Source organism: Myotis yumanensis, unplaced genomic scaffold, assembly GCF_028538775.1.
Source record: "Myotis yumanensis isolate MYYU_CA2020_CCGP unplaced genomic scaffold, mMyoYum1.0.hap1 SCAF_8, whole genome shotgun sequence".
Classification (NCBI taxonomy): Eukaryota; Metazoa; Chordata; class Mammalia; order Chiroptera; family Vespertilionidae; genus Myotis; species Myotis yumanensis.
In genome coordinates, this window is record NW_027223759.1 from 75,501,195 (window position 1) to 75,518,065 (window position 16,871).

The following is a 16,871-nucleotide window of genomic DNA, read 5'->3' on the forward strand; positions in this document are numbered from 1 at the left end:
AGAAATAGAAACATCAAGGATGAGAATCACTGATCGGCTGCCTCTTGTACATCCCCTAATGGGGATCCAGCCCACAACCCAGGCATGTTCCCTGACCCAGAATTGAGCTGTGGCCTTGACGCTCAACCATTGAGCAACACCAGCTGGGCCTGCACAAATTCTTTCCCTGTGAAATTAAAAATAAACTCTCTAATGTAGCTCTAGCCAGTTTTGCTTAGTGGATAGAGCATCAGCCTGAGGACTGAAGGGTCCCAGGTCAAGGGCACATACCTGAGTTGCAGGCTCGATTCCCAGCCTTGGTCCGGCCTTAGTTGAGTGCAGGCACCAATTGATGTTTCTCTCATTCTGTCCCTCCCCCTCCCTTCCACTCTCTCTAAAAATCAATGGAAAAATATCCTCAGGTGAGGATTAACAAAAAACAAATAAACAAAAAGACTCTAATGTTAAAAGTGATCTTAAATGAAAAGCCTCCGCCGAGGGGGAGGTGAAAAAGCAACCTACCTGTGGTGAGGGCTGCTGAATGTATCCCTGCTGCTGGAGCACAGGCTGGCTGACAGGGTGACCAGAAGCAGAATAGCCAGCAGTAGGGACTGGCTGCCCAGGTGGCAGTGGGGGAGGGGGAGGAGGAGGGGGAGGAGGAGGTGGAGGTGGCAGTAGTGGAGGTGGAGGAGCCGCTGTCATGATATAACCAGACTGCTGTGGGGACTGAAGAACAACAGTGGACTGGAACATAGTAGCATGAGGGTCAGAACCATCTGCAGATGGTTGGCGGGCAAGACTCATGTGGCTAAACTGAGACCCAAGGTTGTCCTGATAAAAAAGGAAAAAGTCAAGTCAGTATGCCTTCTGTATACAGACCAAACTTATCAAAGAAAACTACTTTTCTTGTATTTTAAGATGAGTTGCAATAGTGTATATTATGGAAATCATATATCTTTATCAGACATGACTTAATAAAAGAACAGCTTCAAGAAAATTAAACTCTAAGGCAGGAAGGAGGAATATTACAATGCTGTCACTACAAATTGCTTATAAAATACATATAATGGAAATGCATAGCATGCAGAAGAGTAGGATATAACAACATTTCACACACAAACAATAAAAAAACACTTATTTAAATAAAGATTAAAAGCACATTAGCATAGAAACCCAACCTAAAACCTGTATGTTGATGTTGACCAATGTCACCCCAATAAATTAAAAAAAAAAGCACATTAGGATGTGAAAGTGAAACTGAAAGGACTTCAAACTCCAGGTAACTAGCAAGGCACAGTACTAATTATTCTTCACTTTAAATCATCACCCCTCTTCCTAGAAGGCAAGATTCACTAAAAGCATCTTTGTGTTTCCTATTATACCTAACAAATATACTAGCAGAAATTAAATAGAAAATCTATCCACCTTGTCTTTTTTCTAATTTCTCAAAAATAATTTAGCCCTAATTCTATTCTTCCCTAATCTGTTCCAGTCTGTTCCTTAAGTCACATGTCATTCAAATGAAATCCAAACAATAGTTTCTTACTGCTTTTGCTACTTGGTGAGCAGGCAATGGTGCCCAGTCAAGATAGGGTTATGATTTATGTTACCTGACAAATGTTTCTCTGGCTCAACAACATAAATAGCAGTCCTGACTAGTCTAGATAATATCATCACTGAAATGAAAATAACAGGGTTAAAATGGCATTTCCCTGCTCCTGAGGAGCCGCAGATTGGCAACAATATATACCACATCTCCACATTTTGTTAAGAAGAAAACTGAAAAAAAGTTACTTAAAAAATTGGGCAGTGGAGTTGTCAGATCAAAGTTGACATGCCTGCAATTTCTATAGTCTGCTGTGTTTTTTTCCAAAGTAAATTAAGACTATAGCGAAGATAAGGGATGAAAATGGGAACCTGATTTAATGATTGAAAATATATGGTTTTACTCTTCCCAAATAGCTGCTCTGTTCTCCTAACTCAATGCATAGTGTCAAAAGGGAAAAATATACCTAAGTACACTAGCTGTAATTACCATATTTTAAAAAGAGATACCATAACTGCACACCACCATTACAGTCATCTTGGCAAAAAGTCAATTTTGTTATTCCAATGATGTGCCATTATTCAAAACATTTTGAGGCTTTTATGTTATGCCTTTTAATATTGTCAATCTCTAAAATGCTGGCAAAATTTCAGTTTTTCAGCCTGGAAGTGATTTTTGAAAATCATTAAGAGCTAAGGCTGGTAAATAAGGTTGCCTCCAGCTCTAAACAAAACTACCCCAAATAAAACAAAACATTTCTAAAAAGTGTATAGTGATTTTAAGTTATAGCTAGTACTTTAACTTGGAAAGCATTTTCAAAATGTGATAGGGAAAGAATGTTATTAGGGAGATTCATTTTAAGGGAAGAAAACTGGTATTTACTGAATATGTCATGTTAGGCATTATGCAAGAAGTACTGAATATCACTGTTTCACATGGTTACTAATTACAGGTCACACAGAAAACACACAGCAGTGGTGCAACGGAGCCCTACGTGCGGTATAACTTGGGGGCACACTTGGGATTAAAGGAAGTACCATTACTTTATAGTCACATATTAAATATCTAGAGATCTTCTTAGAAATTTACTTAGGAGGATGTCTCTCGTAGTTTTAAGTTTCAATTCACCCTAGTAATTGGAAGTAAGTATACTGGGCCTATGGCTTTGGGGATAGACTAGAAAGCCTATCTCCAGATGAAAGCTGCCATCCCAGGATTGCAGAGAGCAGCACTGACCTTAATGAGAAAAGGAGTGAAAACATGTTAGGACTAGAATTGTCTACATGAAAATTATTTCATTATGAAAGGAAGGAAAAGATTAGGGATTATACAATCACTGTGATAAGCAAATATAACAAATATTTTATGAAAGAAAATGAATTTCTTTCTAATACAAGACAGAAATACTTTTCAGTATATATGTATCCCTGATTTTAATCACATTCACGAGCCTTCAGCACCCTTCCATCCACAAAAACAATGCAAGAGGTGAATAGAGAAATAGTACCACAGAGTATTGCTGGGTGGGTGAGATTGGCAAGAGCGGGGATGGGTAATGAGCTGGAGAGTATGAAATAGGCTGTGAAGAGGGCTGCAGAAGACAAACAGGCTAAGGAATAACGGGTTGGCAAACAACGTTAATGTCAGAATAAAATATTAGAAGAATTGCAAAAAATGGAAAGTCATAAGAGCCAAGGCAATAGCTTAAACTAGATTTATAAAGTCATCTTCAACACAACAATGTAGGAAACAACAAAAACAATGCTAAATGAGGAAACTCTACATAGTAAAATTTTTGAGAATATACCTATGTTTAAATTTAATACACAATTAGAAAGATAACTCTGTCATAAAAAGATTAGATTCACTGAAACAGGTACTTTAAATCCTATTATCTAACCAAGACCCCTGGTTTAGGTCAATCAAAACAAAACCACTTTTCCTTCCTTCCTGATTTGATGAAGGGGCTGCTCTATTTAGTTATATAACACTAAATAATAAAATAAAAACTTCACTTATTTTGTTATCAGACAGTAATAACTTACATAACATCTATGCCAGTTACTGCCTTTATTTGATATGGCACAATGAGGTACTCTTTTGGGACCAACGTGCATAAATTTTAAAAATTTTTTAAAGAAAAATGTATTAGAGGTACCATTAAGAACAACAGCCTAAAGAAACAACACACACATACATACAGGCACATGCAGACACACAAACACATCTCTTTTATATATGGAAAATAAACATACTTTTCTTATAAGTAAAAATTTTTATTAAAATCTGAGAAAGCTGCCCTGGCTGGAGTGGCTCAGTGGTAGAGCGTTGGCCTGTTCACCGAAGGGTCTCGGGTTCGATTCCGGGTCAAGGGCACATACCTGGGTAGCAGGTTTGTTCCCTAAACCCATTGCTTGCGGGAAGCAACCAATCGATCTCTCTCTCCCCCACCACCCCCTCTGTCTAAAAATCAATGGAAAAAATATCCTCCGGTGAGGATTAACAAAACAAACAAACAAAAAAGCTGAGAAAACTAGTTCTTGCAATTTTTTTTCACTAATGAAACACGCTTGCATTTCAGGGGAAAAGTTTCCCAAAGGCACTCAATAAACAGGTGTTTTGAAAAATAAAAAAAACTTTAATAATTTCTAAATTTTATGGAATATAGCTGGTCATCTATAAGCTAACATTGACATCTGATTTAGATTTCCAATCTTATATTTACATAGTTTATTACAAAGGGGGTAATATACATATTGGCTTAAATATTATTATAATCATAATCCATTTTATATGTGGGCAATCAGGCTAAGGTGAGTTAAGTGACCTGTAGTCAGTCATGTTAGCAAGCAATGGAGGAACCCAGGCAATTTTATCTAATAAAAAGTCTTACTTTTGGCCGAAACCGGTTTGGCTCAGTGGATGGAGCGTCGGCCTGCGGACTGAAAGGTCCCAGGTTCGATTCCGGTCAGGGGCATGTACCTGGGTTGTGGCCACATCCCCAGGAGATGTGTAGGAGGCAGCTGATCAATGTTTCTCTCTCATTGGTGTTTCTAACTCTCTATCTCTCTCCCTTTCTCTCTGTGAAAAATCAATAAAATATTTAAAAAAAAAAAAAGTCCTACTTTTGGTCAAAATGTATATATATGAATCTCCCTCTGGAATATTTCTAAAGAGAATACTTTAAAATCGCAAAATAAACCAACGGTATTAGGGAATAATCTAAAAAAGAAGCAATTCTTATGACAATTAAGCTGTATAAACGAGTTGCATTTTTACCATAATATCAACCCAGGAGTTTCTAAAAATATGAAAGGCTTATATTAGCTTAGAACCTTACAAGAAAATCTAGAATTAAAGTAAAGGTACTAAAAAAGGTAAAAGCTGAAAGATCTTTGAAGTACCTACTGTTTCTTCACTAACTTCTCAACTAGAAATGAGTAAGCTTCCTCATGGATGACAGCACCTATCACTAAAGGAGGTGTAGCTTTAGAAGTTCCAAATACAGGGTACTGAATGTGTTGTTAAGGTAGACAATCATTAAGATATAACTTTCTTCCAGAGAACTTGACCTACTATGTAGGTGTCAGATGAAAAACAAGCTTTAGCCTGCTCTGGGATAAATGAAAGAGCACTATGAGCACCAAGGGTATGTATTAATGTCTACCAGAGTGTCAAGTGGTAATGAGAAAAATGTGGGTTAAGGAAACTGGCTGATTAAAGTAAAAAAAAAGATTTTTAATGTTTTTATTATTATTATTATTATTTTTTAGAGAAAGGAAGGGACAGGGACAGAGAGAAACAGGCTGCTCTCTGCAGGAATAGAGCCCGCAACCCGGGCATGTGCCCTGACCAGTAATTGAACCAGTGACCTCTTGGTTCCCAGGTTGACGCCCAACCACTGAACCACACCGGCTGGGCATTTTCCCCCTAAATATATTTTTATTGATTTCAGAGAGGAAGGGAAAGGGAGAGAGAAATAGAAACATCAATGATGAGAGAGAATCATTGATCGGCTGCCTCCTGCATGCTCCCCACTGGGGATTGAGTTTGTAACTCAGGCATGTGCCCTGACCTTATGGGAATCAAACTGTGACCTCCTGGTTCCCAGGAGGTCAACGCTCAACCACTGAGCCACACCGGCTGGGCCAAAGTAAAATTTTGATACCACTTAAAAAAAAGAAAGCCTTAGCACCTCCTTTTCCTATTTAAAATGTATCTGGCTGCAAAACAACACCCATTTAAAGTGATTGGTTACAAGAAATGTAGCCCATCTGCAGGCTTTGGAAATCACCGCATTCTTTTGTGTGGTTATTTGAAATTCCGTTGATGATTATCTCAGTGTGCAAACAATAGTTACTGAGTATCATCTGTTCATCCATTCTCTATTTTTATAACTGATGATGAATTATGAAGAACACAAGGAAAAAGAGCCATGAAATTTGATGCATACCCTAAGATTTCAAATTATAGTCCATTAAGGTATTTATTTCTAAACTAAATGGTCTACAACAACCTTCATTTACAATAGTCTCATAACTAAATCAGTTATTTTTTTAAACAACTTTTTTGTCTTAAATTTTACATGTGTCTTCAAAGTTATTTTTAAGAGGTATATAACCATAGAGAAATCCTTAGAATTTTTTGAAGCTACCAGACTAACATTATTTTAACTGAATTAAATAAAATGAAAATCAGTCCTATAAAACTCCAAGTGAAATACACAGTGCTACAAAAACCACCACATGATAGTAAAATGAAAGAAAAACACTTTAGGATCAAGTTGAATTCAGCTAAGGCAGAGAAGAATAGGGAGGGAGTTTTAAGCAGTTTAATATGTGACCCTGGGTATATATAATCAAACAGGGTTGGGAAGTGAATATGGGAGTCTTTGGAAATAGTTTCAGGCAATTTCCTCTACATATATGAATTCATATTTATAGTCTTAGGAATGCATCAAAAACTGTGACGTCCATTTACTTTAGATAAACTGCCTTGCCCAGTATTGGGAGTATTAATTGCCAGAAGAACAATTATTTTCAGCCCTTCAAAATATTTGATAACTTTATCAAATTGCTTGTACATTCTTCATTCCTACAATACAAATGACATAATGTGTGAGCAAAACTAATGAAAATTCTCTAGTTCAAGTTTATCACCATACTTCTTTCACAAGAAATTACTCTGCATTTTCTCATTAATGAAATTTTTAGTGCAGAACTTGAGCAATTCAACTCAGTTTCTTCAAACTGCTGATCTGTTGAATTTTAAAACAACACACTTTCCTCACTGGGATAATGAACAATCTTAGTTTTATTTTTATACCTCGTGTCCATTTCTTGCTGTTATGAAATAGGGATAAAATACTTACCAGAGGCTCATGACATACAAAATTCCCTTTGCCCCCATATATATTCTGTATTTATTAGCTGAAAAGCCCTTGAAGTTAACCTGTCTTCCTACAAGTAGTGAGTGGGACATCACTGGTGGAGAATATGAAAGTTCTAAGAGGTACTTACATGGGCTATCTCAATTATAATTAGTGAATTTAGTCCCAAATATGCAAAGGCGGGTGAACTTAGCATTATGTAATCGTGGATATGTGCACCTGTGAGAAAATGTGATTAGCTGGTTGTTGTTGAGGTGGTGGGGGTGGCAGAGGTGGCTGTGCAGGTCCAGGCACTTGGGTTCTAATGGGCTGTTGAGTCATAGGAGGATTATACACAACTGGACTCCCATCTGGGTTTATGAAGGGCTGACCTAAAAAATTTAAAGAGGAAAAAAAAATTCATTTACAACAGAACTTGAAAATAGGTCATTCTAGTAGCAATTTACAGTACATGTCTACAATCTTTAGTCACAATTCCAAAGCCTCAAGTTTTTGAAAACCTAAAGATTTTCCTAGCTTAGGAGGCATAGTCTGACCTTATATGAAGCTATTAATAGTTTTTCCCCCACTTAGAGTAAATATTCCAAAGTTTCTGCAGTGTTTTACTGTAAGGCTGCTACTCCAGAATTTCTCAAGTTTATTTTATAATACACATTATTTTCCGAAAGCCTCTGGCTTCTTAATACATCTTGCTCTAGTTACAAGATTGTGGTGCTTTAGTGCTGCAATACATTTCAGTTTCAAGAACAAAATGCTAGATACTAGAACATTATTGAGATACTAGAACATTATTAATTAGCCTTAATTAGGTGGTGGGAAATAGCTAATTTACAGGCCACATTGTGTATATTTAACTAATAAAATTAAAACTGAATGAAAATTTAAATGGTTGACAGCTTCGAATTTTAAACATAGACTTGGTGGCAGTATCCTTATTTTGTAGTTTCTAACTTGTTAAAAATGGTAAATAATTTTTAAATTCTAAATTATTTTCTAAAATTATCTTTTTTAATTTCAGTGAGATTTATTGATAGGTAAGAGAGAAAAATAAAGAGAGCTTTAATATTGATTCTGAGGCTTATTTTCAGTGCTTACTAACTATCAGAGGGATATTTTAAGTAACTGAGTAAATTTTACTCTTTCTCTACACATATTCTAAACAACTTTTTCTAATATTTTTATTGTGGGAAAATAACCAACAAAGAGAGATAAAAAAGAAAATAAATCCCCCATAATCTTATCATTAACAATTTGGATACCTTCTTTCAGACTTTTTTCAATACACATATAGATTCAAAGATTAGTATTTTTCCTCACTGTACACTAGATTATTTTTTTTAAAAAAAAAGACTATGTGAGCCCTAACCAGTTTGGCTCAGTGGATAGAGCATCAGCCTGCGGACTGAAAGGTCCCAGGTTCGATTCCGGTCAAGGGCATATACCTTGGTTGCAGGCACATCCCCAGTAGGAGGTGTGCAGGAGGCAGCTGATCGATGTTTCTCTCCCATTGATATTTCTAACTCTCTATCCCTCTCCCTTCCTCTCTGTAAAAAAATCAATAAAATATATTTTAAAAAGAAAAGACTATGTGAAATAAATTGACCACTGACTATGACACCCATTTAGTATGGGAATAATACAGAAGAAAATAAGAGAAGTTTGAATAATAGTTTCTTACATTGCCTTCAAAACATCATTTCTTCCATGATAAGTCCCCATTTAAAAAAAATCTATGACATATAATAATATTTGGAAGAGAAGAATCCCCTGTGCCATTGCTATCAAGTGGGAAAAGTCCTCCAAAGTCAAATTATTTTTATCAGTTAGTTTCCTGACAATTTATGTGCTGGTTATAAATGACTAAAAACAAGTCATGTCGGATATTTGCTGATTGTTCATTTTGAAAATAAGCAAAGAAGTCACTTTTGAACTCATTTAAAATTAAGAATACAATTTAATTTCAGATTGACTAGTTCCTTACTCTGTTATTCTCTACTCAATAGAATCAATCATGTTACCAAAAATATATTGACTGATGTGTTTTGAATGAAAAAGAATAGGGAATAGTGAAATATTAAATTATCTTACATCCTGCACCAGGAAATAGGAAATTTAATAATTTAATAAACCTGAAGGCTAAGAAGATAACTTATTAAGCAAAACCTGAATTTCTAAAGAGTCAGTTATTTATGTTAATTCAATTCTTGTATAGGAACAGATGTTTGAATACTTTTATCTTAAAAAACAAAAAAAAGAAATACAAATGAAATCTGAAAGCAATGAATTCAAAGCCATGGCTTTCTCTACAACAAACAAAAGGAACATTCAGCGACCCTGACACTCTCACCTGTAACTATCTTGCTTGACTACTACCATCTTGATGTGACCAGTTTTTAAGGAAGGTTATCAAATGCTGTAGGTTTTCATTATTTTACCAAATAACTGGGCTATGTTGTTTTGAAGAGAGACCAAGACTTCTTGTGATCTTTTAAAAGATCGCATTTTTTCTACATAAGCCATTTTTAAAAATGGAAATAATGAAATGTATTATAACTGTATCTCTCAGAGGCTGTTTCCCTATCTGTAAATGAGAATTTAACCTATCAAACAGGGTTGTCATAAGGATTATAAATAATGTATTTAAAGCACTTAATACAGTATATGACACACAGTAAACGATCGGTATATGCAAATCATTTTCTAATTGCAAAGAATATGTGTTGTCAATATTAATTCATAGTGACTACCTATTTTCTTATACTAATAAGATTTCCTTTAGCTTTTCCTCAGCAGAAAACAATGAGCATATTCCGAAGGACTATTACTTACATGTTCTTTCCACTTCATTCTAACTTCTTTTTCATGAAATGCATACTATTTTCCCAGAATAAAGCTTTAATCAAATAAAACTCTTTCTATCAAAGTTTAATCAAATAAGGCTCTTTCAAAGGTGGTTGTCTCATTTCTAGAAAATGAGTTGTTTTTAGTTACAGTTAGGCCATTATTTGGCATAAAAGATGATGTCATAATGAAAAAAATACTTTCTGATATAAATATGTCTTTTAACATATTTCTAGCATAAGTGTTTTTATTAAAGGAAAAATTTTATTCTAGGAAAAGTGGTAATTACGCATGAAAAATAAATAGCTAACAACACATTTACAGACATCAGATTTAACATGTATTCTTTAATTTTCAGATAACTCCTGATATCTCAACTGAAATAAACACCTTTTTTTGGGATACCAACCTGTTTGTGGGTTGATCAGAATACTGCCAGGTGGTATGCCTGCCGCTTCCAAGGGAAGCAAAAAGAAGCTAGTGCTAGGAGATGCGACTTGCCCATTTAGGCCACCATCAAAGGAAAGAGAACTATGAGTGCTGACAGTTGGATAGATGACAGGTGCGCCATGAGAAGACTGGCTGAGAGCTGTACCTGGAAGAGGCTGCTGGATGTGAGAAAGAGAGCCCGTAGATGACCCTACACTACCAGAAGACTCAGAACCTAGGAAGGAGTAATGAAAAATATGGATTTTTTAAACCTCATACAAAAACGCAGGTTTTAAATATGTAACAATAAAATTCACATTGCATAACATGTAGTTACCACATAAAAGCATTGGTTATTTTTGATTTACTGTACAATTTTGCTTTCCCTCCCCGCAATGAACAAGTTTAATACGGCAAACTGATCATTCAAGTTGTTAAAGACATGGCTAAAGCATGCAACTAGCATGTTTATAATACCAGCTACAGACAGTCACAAAAGCACATTACCCAAGACAACGAAGTTTTATACATTTTACCTTTCAAATTAACATCTAGGAATATACAGATTACAATTTTCCCAAAGGGAAAAGAACTTAGCACAACCCAAATAAATGCCCAAAGCCTATTATACCAGAAACCCCTTATCTATAAGAACACAGAAAGATTAGTAGTGTAGGAATTAAAAATAAAAGATAAATTCTCTATCAAGAGAAACGCTTGTCAAGTTTCATTAAGACTTTCATTTTTAGCTCATAATTACAGCATTTTCCTATAATGTAAAGTCATCTCTCAATTTCTTATATCAAAGGGCAAAGATTGCATGAAAAATATCCAATTACTTATATTAGCATTAGCTAAAATTTCTTTCTCACTGCACTTATTAAATTGATAATTTATTTATTTTTAACTGCTTTTATGCCTCCAATTGATTTCATTTTCTATTACACTGAGATAGAAAATGTCACTGACTTTCAGTATAATAGCTAAAGGTGAATAAATAAAAAAAGAAAAAAAAGATTTTGATAATGTATACAGTTAATCAAGTTTTGAAAAATGGTTTACTCTGGGATGGAGAATTAATCTTTAATAAACAAAATAAACAAATATGAGTACACAATACAGATTCCCTCTGAAGGACTTCTATTTTAATTTGTGCCAAAATGATTATTGACCAGAACTATATAAATATATTTTTTCCTATTGAGTTAAATAATATTTCTTTTTATCTCTCAAAATAACATGGATAAGAAATAAATAGTATATGTTCTTAAAATGTTTTAATTTGGCAGTGTCTGAATGATGTTCTCATGATACATAAGTAGTTTTTTCTGTTATGAAGACTTTGTGGACATTTTTCAAATAAATGTATATTCGGTACATATGCGTATTTCTTATATTCATAAAACTTACCTATTTTTAGCAATATTCTATCATATACACCAAGACATTTTTAATAGCTACAATGTAAGTTAAAAATGTGACAAGTCCAATCCGCAAGCATTAATATTTAAAGCATTGACTGTGGTCAGGGATTAAAAAAATACTGTCACTTTCAAATACACACCTCTCCCTTCAATTGTTATCTGTACAACACCAAATGTTTGGGTTGACCCAAATAGGCTAAAGAGAGGGAGCCACTTCTGCTGATGTTCATGCTTATTTTGGGATAAAAATAAGGATCTACAACAGTGATGGCAAACCTATGACACACGTGTCAGAGGTGACACGCAAACTCATTTTTTGGGTTGATTTTTCTTTGCTAAATGGCATTTAAATATCAAAAATATACATCTTTGTTTTACTATGGTTGCAAATATCAAAAAATTTCTATATGTGACACGGCACCAGAGTTAAGTTAGGGTTTTTCAAAATGCTGACATGCTGAGCTCAAAAGGTTCGCCATCACTGATCTACAAGGATCCTGAGAGCTCTCTTAGTATTGAAGCCAGTTCGTGAAAGTGTAAAGAGAATATGTTATGAGCCTAAATGTTATGTGCTCTAAATGCAAAGAAGCTAAAAGAATGAGGATGTTATTAAAATCTCCACTCATTCATGACAATTACATCATATTATTTTTCTTTAGTTTCAAGTTTCTCAAAAACTTCTCAGTAATTCTATTCATTTTTGACTGTCAAATGAAGAACTTTATCATAAAAAATTCAATCAATAATTGATAGTATTACCTGAAAATGCAATCACTGTTAAATAATCCTATGTGAGAAACCATCCCTTTCCAACTATAAGCAATGAAGAATTTCCAACCACCTCTGGGTACTCAAACGTTTAAGAGATGACATTTCATTGAACCAACATGATTAAATTTATGTTACAATAGAGAATGAATCTTAATGTCAATAAACATTATCTTTTAAGTTCTTTGAAAGTGCTCAATGCACTGCTGATCGGAATTTTATATTTTAGGATAGTTATATAAACCGTATGAAACATAAAGAACTCAGACAACATTAGGGAAACTAATGTTTTGACTGCACAGTTCTAGACAGATATTTATACCTGCTTTCGAAAGCCTACTTATGCTTTTGCTGCTTCCAGAACTATCACCCCTTGTCAGGACGGAAATTCCACTGAAGCTGCTGGCTTTGGTTACAGCGGGTTTGAAGTTGCGGAGAGAGCTGTCTGAATCTGTGCTGCTCCAGGGCCGTGGCTCAGAGTACTTCAGCTCATTCTCAGTGCTGCTTTGATGGCTATTTGTTGATCTCCCTGAAGCATCTTTATTAACTCTGTAATTTAGAAATAAAACTTTGAAAAGTGAATAGAGACAAAAACAAAAAGAAAAAATGCTTTAATTTTTCAATACTGTATGAAAGCATGCTTACAATACCTAAATATCTGGCGTCTCTGCTGGGTACTACTGGCATCCTCATCTTGGATTCTGTTGGCATTTTAATAAGACATTTTTATATCTATTAGCATCAGTCAGATTGTTACCAAAACAAATGTTAAAAAATTTCCTCACCTTTTGTCAATAATATAATTCTCTTGGGAACACAGGGACTAGAAAAAAGAATAGATATATAAAGTTGAGCTTTTGCAAATACAATGCCATCTGTAAACCAATGATGACAACAAAAGTCATGTGTAATAATATTTAAAAAGTATTATTACAGCCCTAACCGGTTTGGCTCAGCGGATAGAGCGTCGGCCTGCGGACTCAAGGGTCCCAGGTTCGATTCCGGTCAAGGGCATGTACCTTGGTTGCAGGCATATACCCAGCAGGGGGTGTGCTGGAGGCAGCTGATTGATGTTTCTCTCTCATTGATGTTTCTAACTCTCTATCCCTCTCCCTTCCTCTCTGTAAAAAAATCAATCAATTAAATATATATATGTGTGTGTGTGTGTGTGTGTGTGTGTGTGTATATATATATATATGTTTATATTATTACAAACCCACCTCCCCCGCCAAATCCACATGATGATAAAAGTACACAAATAGATGATACTGGATTTTATTTTGGCTTGGTAACACTGTGCTTGAAGCCATTCATTTTTATGGTACAAATTAATTTGAAATTAAAATATTCTCTTCCAAATAAATGAATTCATTATTATTATACTAGTGGCCAGGTGCACAAAATTCGTGCTTGTGTGTGTGTGTGTGTGTGTGTGTGTGTGTGTGTGTGTGTGTTTTCCCCTCAGCCCAGCCTGCAACCCTCTCCAATCGGCGACACCTTGGGGGATGTCCGACTGCCGGTTTAGGCCTGATGCTACAGGGACCGGGCCTAAACCAGCAATCGGACATCCCTCTTGTAATCTGGAACCGCTGGCTCCTAACCGCTCACCTGCCTGCTGGCCTGATCGCCCTAACTGCTCTCCCCTGCTGGCCTGATCGCCCCAAACTGCCTCTGCCTTGGCCCCGCCACCATGGCTTTGTCTAAAAGGATGTCCGGAAGTTGTTTGGTCTAATTAGCACATTACCGTTTTATTAGTATAGATATTCAAGGTATACACCAGTCTGTAGATTCCACCTCATTCACTCAACAAATACTTTGATCACTTGTAATTCACCTGTCAGGTGAAGCTAACTCTCTCATTCTGCAGCTATGGCTGTTGCTGTAGCAGTGAACAAGCAGCTATGCCTCAACACAGCTTTTCTCATGCTATGAATCTAGCTCAGGCAACCATCATTTTTTTGTTTGTAATATTACAACAGTCTTCTAACTAGTTTTTCAGCCACCAGACCAGAAGTCACTAAACTATGGTCAGACCTGTTTGCAAATAAAGTTTTATTGAAACACAGCCATGCTCATTCCTTTATGTACTGTCTATAGCTGCTTTCACATTAAAAAGGCTTATTTCAATTGATGCAATAAAGATTATATGGCTTGAAAAAGTCTAAAATATTTATGATCTGGCCCTTTATAAGAAAAGTTTGCTGACCTCTGCTCTAGGTAAAAAGTTTGCTGACCTCCTGAACTAGCTTTTTGTGTCATCTGCCCTCTGCTTATTTCCTCATTTCCTGTGTCACTTAGCTATAATCCAATCTTTCTAAATCTTTCAATTCCTCATTGTCAAATTGTCCATCAAATACTGACCCTCTACATGGAACACTTTAGTCCTTCAGGTCTCCTCTTGGAAGCTCACTCTCTCTCATTCCTCAGCTATGGTGTGTGGCGCTTCTCTGCTGTGTCCTTATTTTACCTTTATGCCTCTACACAAATCACACACCATATTGCCATTGTCCGGCTACTCATCAAGGGTAAAGACAGTATATTGCTTAGAAACTAGACAGAAATATATCTCATTTGGGCTCTGAGTTCAGAAGACCTGGGTTGAAATTCCAATTCTGTCATTTTAGCTGCATGATCTTTGGCTATTTTACTTAGTCTCCTGGAGCCTCAGTTTCTTATAAAACGAAAGTAATTATACTATCTACCATATAAAAGCTGTTTTGGGGAAAAAACTATTGTAACCTATTGTAACTATTCATGGGCATACTCTACTATGCCCAGCATAGTACCTACTATGGGTGCTCAATAAAATTTGTTGAATAAATATTGCAAATTCTTAACTGTCAGTCTAGATTTTAATGTTATGTACTGTTTGTTTTTTGAATATAGAGGAAGTTTCTATCTCTGGCAGTGATAACATGAACTACGCACGTTCATATATCCTTGAATAGTAACTAGTACTGCACAGACAGATGATTAACAGATATTGGTAAAACCAAACCGATTTTCTTCTCGAGTATCTGCATAAATTAACTAGCCACTTAACACATTGTTTGCGGGTAGTTTTTATCCCGCGCTCTACTACATTGGTAGAACGTATAAATACGTAAAATGTATAAATACGTTTCCCGCATACAATGTGTTAAAAGATTTCTTTCATATAAGCACTTACAAAAGTGGAAAATAAATATTAATTTAAAAAATCAATTAGCTTTATTAAAAGAAAAAGTTATCTAAAAATCTCAAACCTGGAAGAAAAAAATATTATAAAAACTACTAGGGGCACAGTGCACAAATTCATGCACCTTAAAAGGAACTGTGGGCCGCGAGGCTGCAGTGGGCACAGGGGCGGGTCTTGGCCCATCCTCTGTGCCCCAGCCTGGCCCCTCCTGCTGTGCCCCCTGGTCCCGTCTGCTGGCAGCCCTGTTCCTGCTGTTCCGAGGCACTAACAGCGCCGGCATCGCTTGCACCTGCTGACGGTGCATAGCAATTGGAGACAATGCCAGCAACAGGTGCGAGTGAGACCAGCGCCATCAGCGGACGCGAGCAGTGGCTGCTGCCCCGATAGCTCCTTAGGAGCAGGGGGAGATGGAGAAGCCCCCAGGGGTGATTGGGACCGGCAGCCACTGCTCGCACCCGCTGATGGAGCTGAGTGATCAAGCCTGGCGTCGGCAGCAGGTGCAAGCTGCAGCTCTGGCGCCTGCTGCGGGTGCAAGCAGGGCCAGCACCAGCAGTGGGTGCAAGTGGCAGCTGCCAGCACCAATCACCCCTTGGGTGCAGGGGGAGATGGAGAAGCCCTGAGGGGAGATTGGGGCCGGCAGCCACCACTCACACCTGTTGACAGCACTGAGTGATCGGGGCCAGCACTGGGTGCTGGCTGCGGGTGTGAACGGTGGCTCTGGCACTGGCAGCGGGTGTGAGTGGGGTTGGTGCCGGTGGGAGCAAAGAATTTTCAGTAACCACCAGAGATTCGCCCGGATGACAGCGACCAGAGTGCCGCCTGGGTCTGGCACCCCCGCTCACCTACTCCACCATCCTGCCGCAGCAGACACCCGCCATGTTCCACACGCGCCCCATGGTGGTCAGCGCACGTCATAGCGACCAGTTGTGTGGTTGCTCCACTGTTTGGTCTATTTGTATATTAGGGTTTTATATATAGAGATAGATAGACTAGAGGCCCAGTGCACCGATTCATGCACCGGTGGGGTCCCTCAGCCTGGCGTGCGCCCTCTCACAATCCAGGACCCCTAGGGAAATGTCGGATTTCAGGTTTCAGCCTGATCCCTGCAGGCCTGCGGAGATTGGGCCAAAACTAGCGTCCAACATCCTCCGAGGGATGTAGTAGTGTGCGAAGCAGCAGGTGGCCGGGGAGGAGCCCGAGCCCGGACTGGGCGCTGTGCCTCTCCCGCTCATCCTGGCCCCGCTGTGCCTGTGGTTGCTGCTCAGTAGCACTGCTGCGGAGGTGGGAGAGGCCTGCGCTGCTGCAGCTGCTCTACCA

At 37.4% G+C, this 16,871-nt stretch overlaps 1 protein-coding gene across 1 annotated transcript in view; it reads right to left on the reverse strand.

Annotated features, from left to right (window-relative positions):
* R3HDM1 (R3H domain containing 1) overlaps positions 1-16,871 on the reverse strand; it is a 120,629-nt gene that overhangs the window by 69,948 nt on the left and 33,810 nt on the right. The window contains 6 exon segments of the mRNA XM_070423079.1: positions 502-810; positions 7,134-7,285; positions 10,165-10,419; positions 12,699-12,925; positions 13,027-13,077; positions 13,162-13,199. Coding sequence (XP_070279180.1) covers positions 502-810; positions 7,134-7,285; positions 10,165-10,419; positions 12,699-12,925; positions 13,027-13,077; positions 13,162-13,199 — 1,032 coding nt within the window.